Genomic DNA, 15,913 nt, shown 5'->3' on the forward strand with positions numbered 1-15,913 from the left:
GTCCGGAAGAAAATGGCTGCTCCATACTCCCCGCAGTCAGTGTCTCCGGTGCTTTGCTCCCCGCAGTCAGTGTCCCCGACGCTCCGCTCTCCGCAATCAGTGTCCCCGGCGCTCCACTCCATACTCCCCTCCAGTCACCGCTAACACAGGGTTAATGCCGGCGGTAACGGACCGCGTTATGCCGCGGATAACACATTCCGTTACCGCCGCTATTAACCCTGTGTGTCCCCAACCTTTTACTATTGATGCTGCCTATGTGGCATCAATAGTAAAAAAAAGTAATATTAAAATTAGTAAAAAAACAAAAAACCTGCTATACTCACCCTCTGTTGTCCGTTGAGGCGCTCACGCCTGCCGCCATCTTCCTTTCCCAGCGATGCTTTTGCGAAATTACCCAGAAGACCTAGCGGTCTCACGAGACCGCTAAGTCATCTGGGTAAATTCGCAAAGCATCCTGGAAACGCAAGATGGCGGCAGCCGCGCGCCCATCTGCACAGCACCGTTGGATCCCAGGAGGCGGAGAGACGGGACGCTGAGGAGCAGCAAACAGAATGGTGAGTATGTTAAACTACAAGGGGCCCTCGGATCGTTGGGTGAGTATGTTTATTTTTTATTTTTTTAACCTGTGACATACGTGGCTCGGTAATATTCTACGTCACTGGGCAATATACTACGTGGCTCTGTGCTGTATACTACAAGGCTGGGCAATATACTACGTGGCTCTGTGCTGTATACTACGTGGCTGGGCAATATACTACGTGGCTGGGCAATATACTATGTGGCTGGCCAATATACTACGTGGCTCTGTGCTTTATACTATGTGGCTGGGCAATATACTATGTAAATGGGCAATATACTACGTAACTGGGCAATATACTACGTGGCTGGGCAATATACTACGTCGCTGGACAATATACTACGTCGCTGGGCAATATACTACGTGGTTGGGAAACATACTACGTGGCTGGACAATATACTACGTCGATGGGCAATATACTACGTGGCTAGGCAATATACTACGTGACTGGCCAATATACTACGTAACTGGGCAATATACTACGTGGCTGGGCAATATAATACGTGGCTGGGCAATATACTACATCGATGGGGAATATACTACGTGGCTGGGCAATATACTACGTGGCTGGACAATATACTACGTGGACATGCATATTCTAGAATACCCGATGCGTTAGAATCGGGCCACTATCTAGTTTAAAGGAAAAGCCTTTATTCTGGCTGTCTTTTATTTACCATATAACTATAGAATTAGTAATGGATAGGTGTCTTATAGACGCCTCTTCATTAGTAATCAGTTGGCTTGATGTCACCGGACAATACAAACGTGACATCAACCACAAAAATATGAACCCAACTTGCCACCGCTGCAGGGCAAGTGGGAAGAGTTGGGCAAAGCACCAGAATTTGTGCATCTAATAGATGTGCCTTTTGTGGACTGCTGCTGGTTGCTATTTTTAGGCTAGGGGGTCCAATATCCATGACCCCTTACCACACTGAGAATAACAGCCCCCAGCAGTCTGCTTTAGCAACGCTGGTTGTCAAAGACGGGGGGAACCCACAAGTTTTTTTTTTAATTATTTATATAAAGCCAGGATGTGGCTGATGAATACTCCCATCAGCCCCTCCTGCTCTCACTGTTATTAGCGGCAGCAGGTGTTGGCTGATGAGAGCGGTAGTCCCATCAGCTGACACCAGTGACCGGAGGTGAACTTTATACCTCTGATCACCGCTTCTTGCTCACGCTGTCCTTTGACAGTGTGGGAACCGCGGCTGTCTGACCTGCGGTGATGATTTCACCGCCGATCAGAAGCGGTGTTTGCCGTACTGTCATGCACATGACAGAGCGACAAACACTCAGTGTTCGGGCAGCCAAACCCGAACAATAACACGGACTTCCTAGTGAACAATGATAAACAGTTTTAATGTGCAAATCAAGTTAGGCTTTTGGTGAACGAGCAGTTATCGAACAGAAACTCGAACAGCCGAATTTTAAGCAAATTGTTCGAGTTCAACAAACGACTCGAACAACGCCCAAAACAGCTCGAATTTGAAATTGGCGAACAGTTCGACTCGAACACCGCTCATCTCTAGTAATGAAATGGGGGAAAGAATACAGGTGCTAATTAATTTATATACTTATTGGTTGGAGACAGTGGCTATGTACAGTTAGTGGGGTCACAGTGGTTTATCACAATTTCTATTTGGAATGGTGGGTTGCATAAAAACTAATTATATATTAATGGTGGGTATACATCTGTTTTCAGCTGCGTAGTGTAGAAGTTGGGGAATGTGCTCTAGTAGTGGTGCTCTAGATAACTGTCTGTTATATTTAGAGATGAGTCCTGGCAGGAAGAAGTGATGGCGGTCTGCCCTGGATGAAGGAGAAAAGCAAAGATGAAGGACTTCAACTAAAGATGTCACCGGTGAGTTAGTGTGTTATCTGTACACTCACACTATACACTATATATTGTGTACAGAGCTCCTGTGTATAATGTCACTGGTGATCACTGTATTACCTGTACACTATACACTATATACATAGCTCCTGTGTATAATGGCACCAGTAATCCCTGTGTTTTCTGTACACTATTTACTATATACAGAGCTCCTGTGTATAATGTCACTGGTGATCACTGTATTACCTGTTCACTTACACTATACACTGTATACTACATACCGAGCTCCTGTGTATAATGGCACTTATGGTAATACTAGTATTGTGTTTTTTTTATTAATAATCTCTATTGTAGTATTCGGTCACTAAATGGAGGTAATATGTGGTCTGAAAACGGTGTAGCGAAATTTTTTCCTTGTATGTGGTATTATTTTGTCACTATGTGGTGGTAATATGTGAACTAGTCATGGTGTGGCGGTATTTATCCCCTGTATATGGTATTTGGTCACTACATGGTGGTAATATGTAGTCCGGCCATGTTGTCACGGTATTTGTCCTTTGTATGTGGTATTATTTGGTGACTATGTGGTGGTAATATGTGGTCTAGTCATGGTCTGGCGGTATTTGTCCCCTGTATTTGGTATTATTGGTCATTTAAAAAAAATGTATTTGACACATTCCCTTAAAGAAAAATAAAGAATAATACACCTAAATATAATATTGAATATTGTAATAAATGTTTAATAGGTTAGAGTAGAGTAGGGCCCTGAAAAAGGAAACTACCTTTTTGTGGTGGTGGCTTAAAAAATCACTTGGCCAAAACAAAACCTGCTGGCTATGTATGTGAAATGGTGTTAGATGGGAACTGTTAATGTGTGATTGGTGAGAACGTGGTGCAGAAATGGAGTTTTTCCAAGAGAGGGCGGTGAAACTGTGGAAGGTTTGAGGGGTGGAGGCGGAGCTAGGGTGGAGCCTGGGTGGAGTCTCAATGGGGCATGAAAATTTTACCAGTATGGGGCCCTGAAATTCCTAGTGGCAGCCCTGTGAGCATATACTGATAATGGGGCCATAGGCTAACACTGCCAATCAAAAGTAAAATGATGCAATATTAAAGAGGTTAACAGCCAGAATCAGACATTCCTTTGATGCCAGCAGTTGAAGATGGCTATACATTTTATAGCTCCACTACTGCCATTGAAGGGAATTTGTCAGTAGGATCAATTCTCCTAAGCCATCTAGGCAGTTCAATAAAATGATACCTTGATATTTGCAATCTGATGTGTTATTTCAAAGAAAGCCCTTTTTTTCTTATATGAAAATGAGCTGTTCCATGCTATGGGGCAAACAATAATCTCCATGAGAATCTGCCCAAAGACATTATTTTAAATAAAAGGGGAGTTACCAGTGTGAGACATGCAACTAACACAGAAGAGTAAAACTGAACTTTGTTTTCTTACAAGCACATTTTTGCAGCTGTCAGAGCTCTGCCGTATTGTAACAATACTGCCCGTGAACTGGAAGCTGAAGCAGAGAGGAGCCTGCAGTGTCAGGTATAATCACACACAGCTCTGCAGAGAACGGCCATTACACATCACACTGGTAACACTGGTAACCATTATACATCACACTGGTAACACTGGTAACCATTACACATCACACTGGTAATGACACTTTTATTCATCATAAGCTGTGGAGGCAGATTCTCAGGGAGATCAGTGTATGGCCCGCAGCCTGGAAAGCTCATTTACATATAAGAAAAAACATTGATTTCTCAGGAATGAGACATTGGATCGCAGATACCAAGTTATCATTTTATTCAGCTTTCTATCACCTACATGTCCATATTGACATCTTAGGAAGGACGATCCTTCAGACAGATTCCCTTTACTGTCCTGGGTACAATGACCTACTCTCATAGTCGCTGTATGATCAAACACATTTATTCTTTTGTTACTTATAGTCAAACTGCTCTGATCTGCAGAGTATATGGAAAACTACATTTATGTAAAGGGAAAAAGAGACAATTGCCTCTCCAAGATCCTTCCTTTGCTTGACAGATTGATACATCATATCATCAGTTGTGATTCAAGGCACAGGAAAGTAACAGGTTCCTTATCATTCAGTTGCTGTGTAAGCAGCTGACTTCCTTGCAGAAGGACATGGCACAAAAGGGTTACCACTATTAAAAATCCAACACCAGAAATAGCTCTTTCTGAACAAAAAAAATTCAATATTTATCTTCGGCAAGTAGATTTTTTAATAAATGTGTGTGGATTGTGCCCTTTGATTGAAAACTCATATCTCATATAAAATAAACTTTTAAATTACTGCAAGAAAATTACCGTATTTTTCGGACCATAAGATGCACCTAGGTTTTAATGTGGTCAATTATGTACTTAACCCCTTCACCACATGCGGCGTACTAGTACTGCACACGTCGTGTCTCCCCCTTTGATGTGGGCTCCTGCGGTGAGCCCACATCAAAGTCGCGACATGTCAGCTGTTTTGTACAGCTGACATGTGCGCACAATAGCGGCGGGTGAAATCATGATTCACCCGCCGCTATTAACCTGTTAAATGCCGCTGTCAAATGCTGGCAGCGGCATTTAACTACCGCTTCCGGCGCGCGGCCGGAAATGAGCGCATCGCCGACCCCATCACATGATCAGGGGTCGGCGATGCATCAGGATGGTAACCATAGAGGTCCTTGAGACCTCTATGGTTACTGATGCTGGCCTGCTGCGAGCGCCACCCTGTGGTCGGCGCTCATAGCAAGCCTGCAATTCAGCTGCACAGCAGAGCCGATCCAGTTGTGCTAGCTTCTAGCCTCCCATGGAGGCTATTGAAGCATGGCAAAAGTTTAAAAAAAAAATTATTTTAAAAATATGAAAAAAATTAAAAAAAATCACCCCCCTTTCACCCCATCCAAAATAAAACAATAAAAAAAATCAAACCAACACATATTTGGTATCATCGCATTCAAAATCGCCCGATCTATCAATAAAAAAATCATTAACATGATCGCTAAACAGCGTAGCGAGAAAAAAATTTGAAACGCCAGAATTACTTTTTTGGTCGCCACAACATTGCATTAAAATGCAATAACGGATGATCAAAAGAACATATCTGCACAAAAGTGGTATCATTAAAACCGTCAGCTCGGCACACAAAAAATAAGCCCTCACCAGACCTCAGATCACAAAAAATGGAGACGCTATGGGTATCGGAAAATGCAAAGTTTTGAATTTTTTTCACCACTTAGATAAAAAATAACCTAGACATGTTTGGTGTCTATGAACTCGTAATGACCTGGAGAATCATAATATCAGGTCAGTTTTAGCATTTAGTGAACTTAGCAAAAAGCAAGTGTAGGATTGCACTTCTTTTGCAATTTCACCTCACTTGGAATTTTTTTCCCGTTTTCTAGTAGAGGACATGGTAAAACCAATGGTGTCGTTCAAAAGTACAACTCGTCCCGCAAAAAATAATCCCTCACATGACCATATTGACGGAAAAATAAAAAAGTTATGGCTCTGAGAAGGAGGGAAGTGAAAAACGAAAACGCAAAAACGAAAAAGGGCCATGGCGGGAAGGGGTTAATATCCCCTATCCTCGTATATGGCCCCCTCATCCCCATCCTGATACACATGGCCCCCTCATCCCTTCCCTGGTATGCATGCCCCCCTCATCCCTATCCTGATATGCATTGATCCCTCATCCCTATCCTATATGCATGGCCCCAGGGCCGGCTCCAGGTTTTATGGGCCCTGGGTGAAAGAGTCCCGGTGGGAACCTTTAACACATACCACAATTCATAATGCAAGGATATGGCAAAGAAATATAGGTATAGTACAATGTGAAAGATTTCACTTACTTCTTACATTACATGAGTGATATCTATTGTGCATTCTACATTAGCTCAGAAACCGGACAGTATAATTCTCTATACAGAATAATGAGCCCCATATATTGCTCCAAACAGAATGATGAGCCCCATATATTGCCCCATACAGTATAATGGCCCCATATAGTGCTCCATACAGTATAATTGGCACCACATAGTCCTCTATACAAAATAATGAGCCCCATATATTGCTCCAATCAGAGTGAGCCGCATATATTGCTCCGTACGGAATTAACCCCATATAATGCTCCATGCATATAATTCTCCATACAGTATATGATGGGCCCCATCTATTGCTCCATATATAATGGACCTCATATAATGCTCCATACAGTATACTGAGCCCCATATATTGCTCCATACAGAATGGGCCCCATATAATACTCCTTACAGAATGGGTCCCATATAATGCTCCAAAAATAATTAGTCCAATAAGATGCTCCATATTAAATTGGCCCCATATAATGCTCCCTATAGAATTGGCTTCATAAGATGCTCCCTATATTATTGGCCCCATAAGATACTCCATATAGAATTAGCCCCATCTAATGCTCCATATATGGGCCCCTTCTGATCGTCCCCATATATTGCTCCAAATATTTAAAAAAAATAAAGATGAAATACTCACCTCTCGTTGCTTGACGCTGCTCTGCTCTGGACTCCTCACCGTCGGCGTCTTCCTGCTCTCTGTGCTGCGACTGCTCAGGCAGAGGGCGCGATGACGTCACCAGTGCGTGCCCTCTGACCTAAACATCACAGTCAGAGGATGGAAGACGCTGCAGCGCTGGAACTGGGAGACGTAAGTATAGCAAGTACCGGGGCCCGGAGCAGGCGGGGGGTCCACTTGCGGGAGCCGGCACTATAGCGCGCCAGTGTCCCTGACAGCGAGAGGATCCACTGCCTGCTCAGGGCCCCGGCACTTGCCTGGGTGCTGACGCCGGCCCTGTATGGCCCCATCCCCTTCCTGGTATGCAGGGCCCCCCATCTCATCCTAGTATGCATGGCTCCTTATCCCTATCATGGTATGCATGGCCCACTCATCCCTATCATTTTATGCATGGCCCCATCCCTATCATGGTATGTATGGCCCCATCCCCTTCCTGGTATACAGGGCCCCCCATCTCGTCCTAGTATGCATGGCTCGTCATCCCTATCCTGGTTGCAAGACCCCCTCATCCCTATCCTGGTATGCATGGCCCCATCCCTATCCTGGTATGCAGGGCCCCATCCCTATTCTGGTATGATTTTCCCCCAACCCTGGACCTGGTATGCTTGGCCCCCACCCCCATCCTGGTATCCATGGCCCCATCAGAAATCATTTTAAAAAAACAAACCATTACAATTACCTACCGGCGCTCCCTTGCAGCATCTTGCTTCGGTGCCAGCAACTGCTTTATGCTTGTAAGCAGCGTATGGCAGGGACGTTATGCGCTGCTCACAAGCAGAGCACAGCTGCTGTAATACTCACCAGGACTGTGTGCACAAAGAGCAGTGAGTATTCATTGCTCTTCTGTAGCACGCACTGTCAGGAACCGGCCATGCACTGCTTACAAACATAAAGCAGTTGCTGGCACCGGAGCAGGACACTGCGAGGATGCGCTGGGTAGGTAAGTGTAATGGTTTGGTTTTTTAAAATTATTTCTGATGGGGCCATGCATACCAGGATGGGGATGGGGTTGGGAGCCAATTATAAGGATGGGGCCATGCATACCAGGACTGGGTTGGGGAGAAATCATACCAAGATACTATTATTAAAGATAAATGAATATTCATTGCTCTCCACACCCATGGGCATGGAATGCAGTGAATATTCATTTCTCTTTAGCAGCGGGAACAGGAGTTAGCTGCAGCCGCCGGCTTCTGCCTCCTGTGACCACAGCCAGACTATACACCGTACCCCACCATACATCTGGACTATAAGATACATCCCTCATTTTCCTCCACATTTTTGGAGTAAAAAAGTGCATCTCATAGTTCGAAAAATACGGTAAGTGAAATGCCCAAAAGTGAACAATTAACAATTTACTTTAATATTTCAGTGCTCAAAGTTTTCCCCTCATCTCTAAATAGTGATGGTACACCCTTCTGTGACTTTAAAGAGTAAAGGTATGTTCACACTGTGTCTTTTACTGTCAGTCAGAAACATCCATTCTTCAAGCAGTGAACATTTCAGGTATCGCTTCTTTTCCCTGGATTTCCCTGGATTTTTGTAAACCGTATTTTTTTAAACTCTGTTTATCTGCTTTTTTGGGAGTATTTTCTCGGTGTTTTCCAGTCAATTACGTCCGTAGGAGAGGAAATTGAAGACAGCACTGATTGGCTGCAGGGATTGCATGACATAACAATGTTACATGATCCCAGGAGAGCCAGTGCCAGTATTGCTTGAACGGCACCAACACCAGGAGTGAAGAAGTGAGTATAGGTGTTATTATTTTACTGGAAGGAAACATAGTGATTAAGTAGGGATTTACAGATTTAAACAGGTCATTTTATGATGATACCTTCCCTTTAAAGGGAACCTTTCACCAACCCCCCCTCCCCCCGCATAGATGTCATCAGTGTTTTAGATCTGAGTTTCATCAGTGTTCGGTCAGTGTCAGTTTTTACCATCAGTGTTTCATCAGTGATTTTCACATATGGATAAATAAATAAATTACAAAGCTTCTCCTGTACATTACGATGTTAATTATGAATCACATACAGAATGCACAATGATGCCATTAATGGGTTGTCAGTAGTGATGAGCGAGTATACTTGTTGCTCGGGTTTTCCCAAGCATGCTCGGGTGATCTCTGAGTATTTGTTAGTTCTTGGAGATTTAGTTTTCCTCACCTCAACTGCATGATTTATGGCTGCTGGACAGCTTGAATACATGTGGGGATTCCCTAGCCACCAGACAACCCTCACATGTCCTCAGCCTGTCCAGCAGCTGTAAATCATTAATCAAAATTGTAACCAATTGTATGCAAAATCATATGTCATGCACCAACAGACAACCGATGCTCCCAAACAAAGAGTGCAAAAATAGACAACGTTAAAAATATATTTATTTAAAGTAATATAAAGTATAAAAAAATGATAAGTTAACAAAATATAGCTGATACATAGGAGCACAAATAATAATATTATGGGACACCCAAATAATATAATAAAGCAAAAAATATTACAATATAATAAATCCTCAAAATTATGAAAATCCACTCAAAAAATGTGCAGAGTGCAGTGCCAACATATAAAAACTGATATTACAAAATTGTGCAAAATTGCAGAGATTTTGCAAAAAAATGCAGCTGATTTATAAAGACCGCACCTTGAAAAAGCTGAGTGAAACGCACGTCGTGTTGGCGTGGCGTGTGTCCAGACTCAGTTACACTATGGGTAAGCAAGGTTAAGATGCGGGAACGGGGGCTTTATTTACTGCGCGCGCATTTTTTCCACTGCTGTCGCGGTGTTATACTGTTTATGCCCTGTACTATTCGGTTCCCCTGGATATAATATGCACTAAGCACTTTATGTATCTGCCCATTTGTGTTTCTGTTTGTCTGGACATTGGTAGCCTTCACTACCTGATCCCAGTCCGTGTTATTATTATTTTGTTTATAAGTAATAAATTTACCTTTTTCAACTCTATTGGGCGTTGTTACTCCTATTTGTTCTTTTCGGTTTGTAGTATTTATTGGGAGTGTCCGTGAGGTGCATTTATACTTAAGAGATCCACATGGGGACTAGTCTCTGCGGCACCTTATAATATATTGGGCCCTTGGTGGTCTTGTTTTCATTGATTTATAAAGACACCTAATGCAAAAATAAAGTGAAAAAACCTCTCAAAAAATTAAAAAATAAGATAACAGGGCAAAAAAGTGCAACAGTGTTAAAAATATATTATATAAATAATTTATACAAAAAATTGCAATGGTGCTGCTAGTGTCAAATAACTAAAGTGCTATAATGCAAACAACACTGAAGAAACTTATAACAATAAGAATGTACCAAAAAGTGCAACAGTGCTACTAGTATACCTACTGTATGTAAACAAGAACTCTGCAGTATGACTAAAAAAATGCAAAAGTGCCAATGAGGTATTTATCACAATAAAGTAATAAATAAATAAATACATTAAGGGCTCTGTTGCACTTTCAAAAAGGAAAGCACAATCAAAAAGGAGAGGGATGGAGTGCTGCGTCAGATGACATGCTCTTCACAATCACCAAACCTCAAGTCAAGTGAGATGGTTTGGGATTCATTAGATGGCAGAGTGAAGGCATAGTAGCCATCAAAGTGGCCAGCACCTTTGGTGGCCAATCCTGGTGGCTACCTGACGAAGATGCTTGAGAGAATGCCAAGTAAAGATGTTATCACAGTATACGGAGTGTACTTTGAGGAATCTAAGGTTTAACACAAATTCGGGTTTACTTCACACAACTTTTTACTCTGTGTTTCCATGTGTGATCCTTTGTGGCTTTCCTAAATTCAGTCTAAATTTGCATGAGTAGTTATGTCCCAACTTTCAATTGAAAAATTATACATATATAAGTACCTGTCTGTCTACAATGAACCTAAAAGGCCAAGGTCCATGTGAGTTTATGTGTGTGTGCATATATATATATATATATATATATATATATATATATATATATATATATAATATATATATATATATATATATATATATATATATATATATATATACAGCTCTGGCAAAAATTAAGACACCACTGAAAAATGTTCAGTTTGTCTGATTTTTCTCTTTATAAGTATATTTTTGAGTAATAAGTACCGTATATACTCGAGTATAAGCCGAGATTTTCAGCCCATTTTTTTGGGCTGAAAGTCCCCCTCTCGGCTTATACTCGAGTCATATACCCGGGTGTCAGCAGGGGAGGGGGAGCGGGGGCTGTGTAATCATACTTACCTGCTCCCAGCGCGGTCCCTGCAGTCCCTGGCTTCTCCGGCGCTGCAGATTCTTCCTGTACTGAGCGGTCACATGGCACCGCTCATTACAGAAATGAATAGGCAGCTCCACCCCCATAGGGGAGGAGCCGCATATTCATTGCTGTAAATGATCGGTGCCATGTGACCGCTCAATTACAGGAAGAAGCTGCAGCGCCGGAGAAGCCAGGGACTGCAGGGACCGCGCCGCAGCAGGTAAGGGGAGCGCAGCGCTATAATTACCTGCTCCTCGCTCCGGCTCCGTCTGCAGCGTCCTCTAGCAATGACGCTCAGGTTAGAGGGCGCTGTGACGTAGTCAGTGCGCGCCCTCTGCTGAGCGTCAGTGCTGGAGACGGAGCCGCAGAGGAGCAGGTAATTATTGAAAGCGCCGGCGTCCTGAGAAGAGAGGTGAGTATGTGATTTTTTTTTTTTTTTTATGGCAGCACCAGCAGCATTCTAAGGAGCACCTATGGGGCCATAAAGGTGCAGAGCATATAAGGGGCACAGCATTATAAGGAGCACCTATGGGGCCATAAAGGTGCAGAGCATATATGGGGCACAGCATTATAAGGAGCACCTATGGGGCCATAAAGGTGCAGAGCATATATGGGGCACAGCATTATAAGGAGCACCTATGGGGCCATAAAGGTGCAGAGCATATATGGGGCACAGCATTATAAGGAGCACCTATGGGGCCATAAAGGTGCAGAGCATATATGGGGCACAGCATTATAAGGAGCACCTATGGGGCCAAAAAGGTGCAGAGCATATATGGGGCACAGCATTATAAGGAGCATCTATGGGGCCATAATCAACGGTGCAGAGCATTCTATATAGCACAGTTGTATATGGAGCATCTATGGGGCAATAATGAACGGTATGGAGCATTATATGTGGCACAGCTTTATATGGAGCATCTATGGGGCAATAATGAACGGTATGGAGCATCTATTTTTATTTTTGAAATTCACCGGTAAATGCTGCATTTTCTACCCTAGGCTTATACTCGAGTCAATAAGTTTTCCCAGTTTTTTGTGGCAAAATTAGGGGGGTCGGCTTATACTCGGGTCGGCTTATACTCGAGTATATACGGTAAATTGTTCTTTTATTCTATAAACTTCTGGCAACATATCTCCAGATTTCCAAGCAATATATTTTGTATTTTTTTCTGACAAAGAAAAATGGTCATTTAAAAAAAAACAAAAAAAAAACAGTGCTTTCATACTTCAAATAATACAAAGAAGACAAGTTCATAATCATTTAGAAAAAACAATACTAATGTTTCAACTCAGGAGTCAGGAAGAGTTCAGAAATCAATATTTTGTGGAATAACCACTGCTTCTGGTGTTAAAGACCACCTGGGCCATATATATAAGTTTGGACATAAATGCTCATGCACTTATGCAATGGTTTTCCTTATTTTTACCCTGTTTTCCAACCACGTCAACTGGAAATTTCAAGCATCTACTATTTTTTCAGTAAAATAGTCATGCCCAACATTGCTTCTGATCTTCCCATTAATTCGTTTTACAATGTAATTTTAGATTGATCCCACCTTTCCTCCTGAACCATAATTAAAGGTAAAAAAACAGGCTGAAGACTATAATGCTAATAGACTGACCATTTGCCCTTACAGCACATGAAAAATATACCAATTGTTTGCACATAGAAAAAGTAACAAAACATTTTAGGCATAGTCACTTAATCCACTGCAACATTTTTTAATTGCTTTGTTAGCATAAACCACGGGTTCATTACAATGTATGCAGTATATAATTAAAAAGCAAGGTCATAACATGTATAAAAGGGCAGCTAAGTTAAAGAATTAATTACGAGTATGAAAACCTTGTATCTTGTGCTTTGTTATGCCTAGCTTTAGTTTTTACCTTCGGCAGACACTATTAAAAGTTAAGAGTTTACAGGTCTTTAAGCCATAGATTTTGCAATTTAAACAAAACTTCTCAGTTACAATAGAAATACTAGTTTTAACCTCAGACTTTACATCCTATTGTTAAAATGAAAGATTTCTTGCACCAGAATGTGAAAAATTAAAATTAAAAAAAATTACAATTTATAAATATGTTAAACATTAATTAATAATGTATAATTGCCAATATCTTTGTGACAAAGCTAAAATATGACCATGAATTAATCAGATGTGGTCACTTCTATACAGTTGAAAGAAAAATAGTCATACAGTCATACAATGTCCCCTGCTGAGCCTTCCGTTAAGTCTTACCCAAAATGACGATCAGCACTCCGCCCAGAGTAAAGCGTTTGTATTTTTCTGTACCAGGGTCGTGGCCCATTCGGATGCAGGGCATGGCAGAAAGAAGCAGGAAGACAGCAGGAAGCCCCAGGAAAGATCCAGTTATCATCAGGGCACGGGCGGCTTGGATGTGAGCTGTCAACAGCAACAGGATGCATTTTATTGAGTGATAAACCACATATTTACAGGATTACACGTAGAAATTATAGTCACAGCTGTCCATAAGGATGGAAATAAACTAAATTTCATAAAACGTTTTACAACAAATATAGTTTTCCATTTTTTCCAACCTTGATGCTGCATATTTGTACTAGAAAGGTAATGGCTCATGTACGAGCTTTATGTACAAGTTCTCTGAAGAGCACATTATCCCCATCTGTGACAAAATGAAAACATATCATGAGGGCTAGGTGTAATATGAGACATAACAGGACTGGAGCTGAACCCCATTATTTATTCTTTGTTCGATATACACATATAAATGATGAGTTACCTGAGAGAGTATTCTGTAAAAGCGAAAGAAAGCAATAAATTGCCCACTGATTTGCTAAGGCAGATCACCCTTAAAACCTGTGATGTCTCTTGAAAGAGCCAACTTTCCGTAAAAACCAGGCTCAAACTTACAGTTTGTGAGATCCCCCAACCTTCAGACATTCATCAATGTGACCGCTAACATCACTAGGCCAGTTTGGTAACAGCTTATTGGAGTTGTCCAGGTACGGACTGGGGCTGAAATTCAGGCCTGGCATTTGAAATTACACAGGCCCAGCTGTCCCAATCCCCAAGCACCAAATGGGATATATTACTAATATTACCCTGCAAGGAGGAAAGCAAGATTTACTACAAAACCAATATTTCTAATGATTCTTTCGTCACAACTATTAACCGTATGGGTATCTTGAGAACAAAGATTCTGTGAACAATGTAGCAGACAAGGCAGCCCACGACCTGACAGGCCCTTCTGGCATTTGCCAGAATTGCCAAATGGCCACTCCCGCCCTGGGGTTGTCCACTACTAGTATAAACCCTTCTCGATCTGAATGTTTCCCCCTGTGAAAATAAAAACACCTATATCCACCTCCTGTGCAGGTGCCACTCCAGAGGTGTTGGCACTCACATTCCCAGGGCTCACGTGAGGTTGTTATAACATGTGAGTCTTGTACCCAATCATCACTGGCGTCACTGTCTCCCCCTTTGGACATATAAATAATTGACAGGAAGTCATAGCTGTGGCTGGCCGCTCTTGATTATGTATACATCCAAAGGCGGAGACAGTGATGCCAGCGCTGATTAGGCGCAGGGCTCATGTGTCATAACAACAGCATGTGAGCTTTGGGAACGTGAGTGCCAACACGGCTGAAATGGCACCTGCATGGAAGGTGAGTTTAAGTGTTTCTATTTTCATGGAAGAAACATTCAGATCAAGAAGCGGTTCTTCTAGTAGAGGACTTTAATAAAGTATGTGGCAGAGCTGGATTTCTGAAACGAGCAAAATTTGACTTTTTTGCCCAGCGAGATCAAAGAGTTATGGGATCCTGTCGCGATTATGGATATTTCTGGGCAGTTTTGTTACTAGGCTATATTTAGACAAATCACCAGCCTGGGGCTGCCCACTGGTTTATTAACTTTATGAATATTATTTTTGATTTTAGAATATAAATCAATTATTCTTATTATAAATACAGGTTAGAAATTTCACCATGAATAATTATCTTAAAAATGACAAAGCAAACCATGTGGAAAAATAACAAATAGTAAAATGTTCAGGTCTGCTCTTTATACATAGCATGGATAAGCGTTGGCAAGACCAATAAATGTCCTCATAGAATCATAGAATATTAGAGCTGGGAGGGACCTCCTGGGTCATCCGGTCCAATCCCCTGCTCAAAGCAGGATTCACTAAATCATCTCAGACAGACGTCTGTCCAGCCTATGTTTGAAGACTTCCATTGAAAGAGAACTCACCACCTCTAATGGCAGCCTGTTCCACTCATTGATCACCCTAACTGTCAAAAAGTTTTTTCTAATATCTAACCTGTGTCTCCTCCCATTCAGTTTCATCCCATTGCTTCTAATCATTCCTTGTGCAAATGAGAATTAAGATGATCCTTCTACAATGTGACAGCCCTTGAGATATTTGTAGGCAGTTATTAAGTCTCCTCCCAGTCTTCTTTTTTGCAAGCTAAACATTCCCAAATCCTGTAAACGTTCCTCATAGGACATGGTTTGCAGACCGGTCACCATTCTGGTCGCTCTTCTCTGAACTTGCTCCAGTTTGTTGATGTCTTTTTTTAAATGTGGTGCCAAAAACTGGACACAGTATTCCAGATGAGGTCTGACCAAAGCGGAGTAGAGGGCAATAATGACTTCATGTGATCTAGACTGTATGCTTCTG

General features: G+C 41.9%; 1 protein-coding gene across 1 annotated transcript in view; it reads right to left on the reverse strand.

Moving 5' to 3' along the window:
- Window positions 1-15,913, reverse strand: part of CLDN11 (claudin 11) — a 79,071-nt gene that overhangs the window by 50,246 nt on the left and 12,912 nt on the right. Inside the window, exon 2 of the mRNA XM_069727337.1 lies at window positions 13,489-13,653. Coding sequence (XP_069583438.1) covers window positions 13,489-13,653 — 165 coding nt within the window. The remainder of the gene's footprint in view (window positions 1-13,488; window positions 13,654-15,913) is intronic.

This window comes from Ranitomeya imitator, chromosome 5 (assembly GCF_032444005.1).
Source record: "Ranitomeya imitator isolate aRanImi1 chromosome 5, aRanImi1.pri, whole genome shotgun sequence".
NCBI classification, from domain to species: domain Eukaryota; kingdom Metazoa; phylum Chordata; class Amphibia; order Anura; family Dendrobatidae; genus Ranitomeya; species Ranitomeya imitator.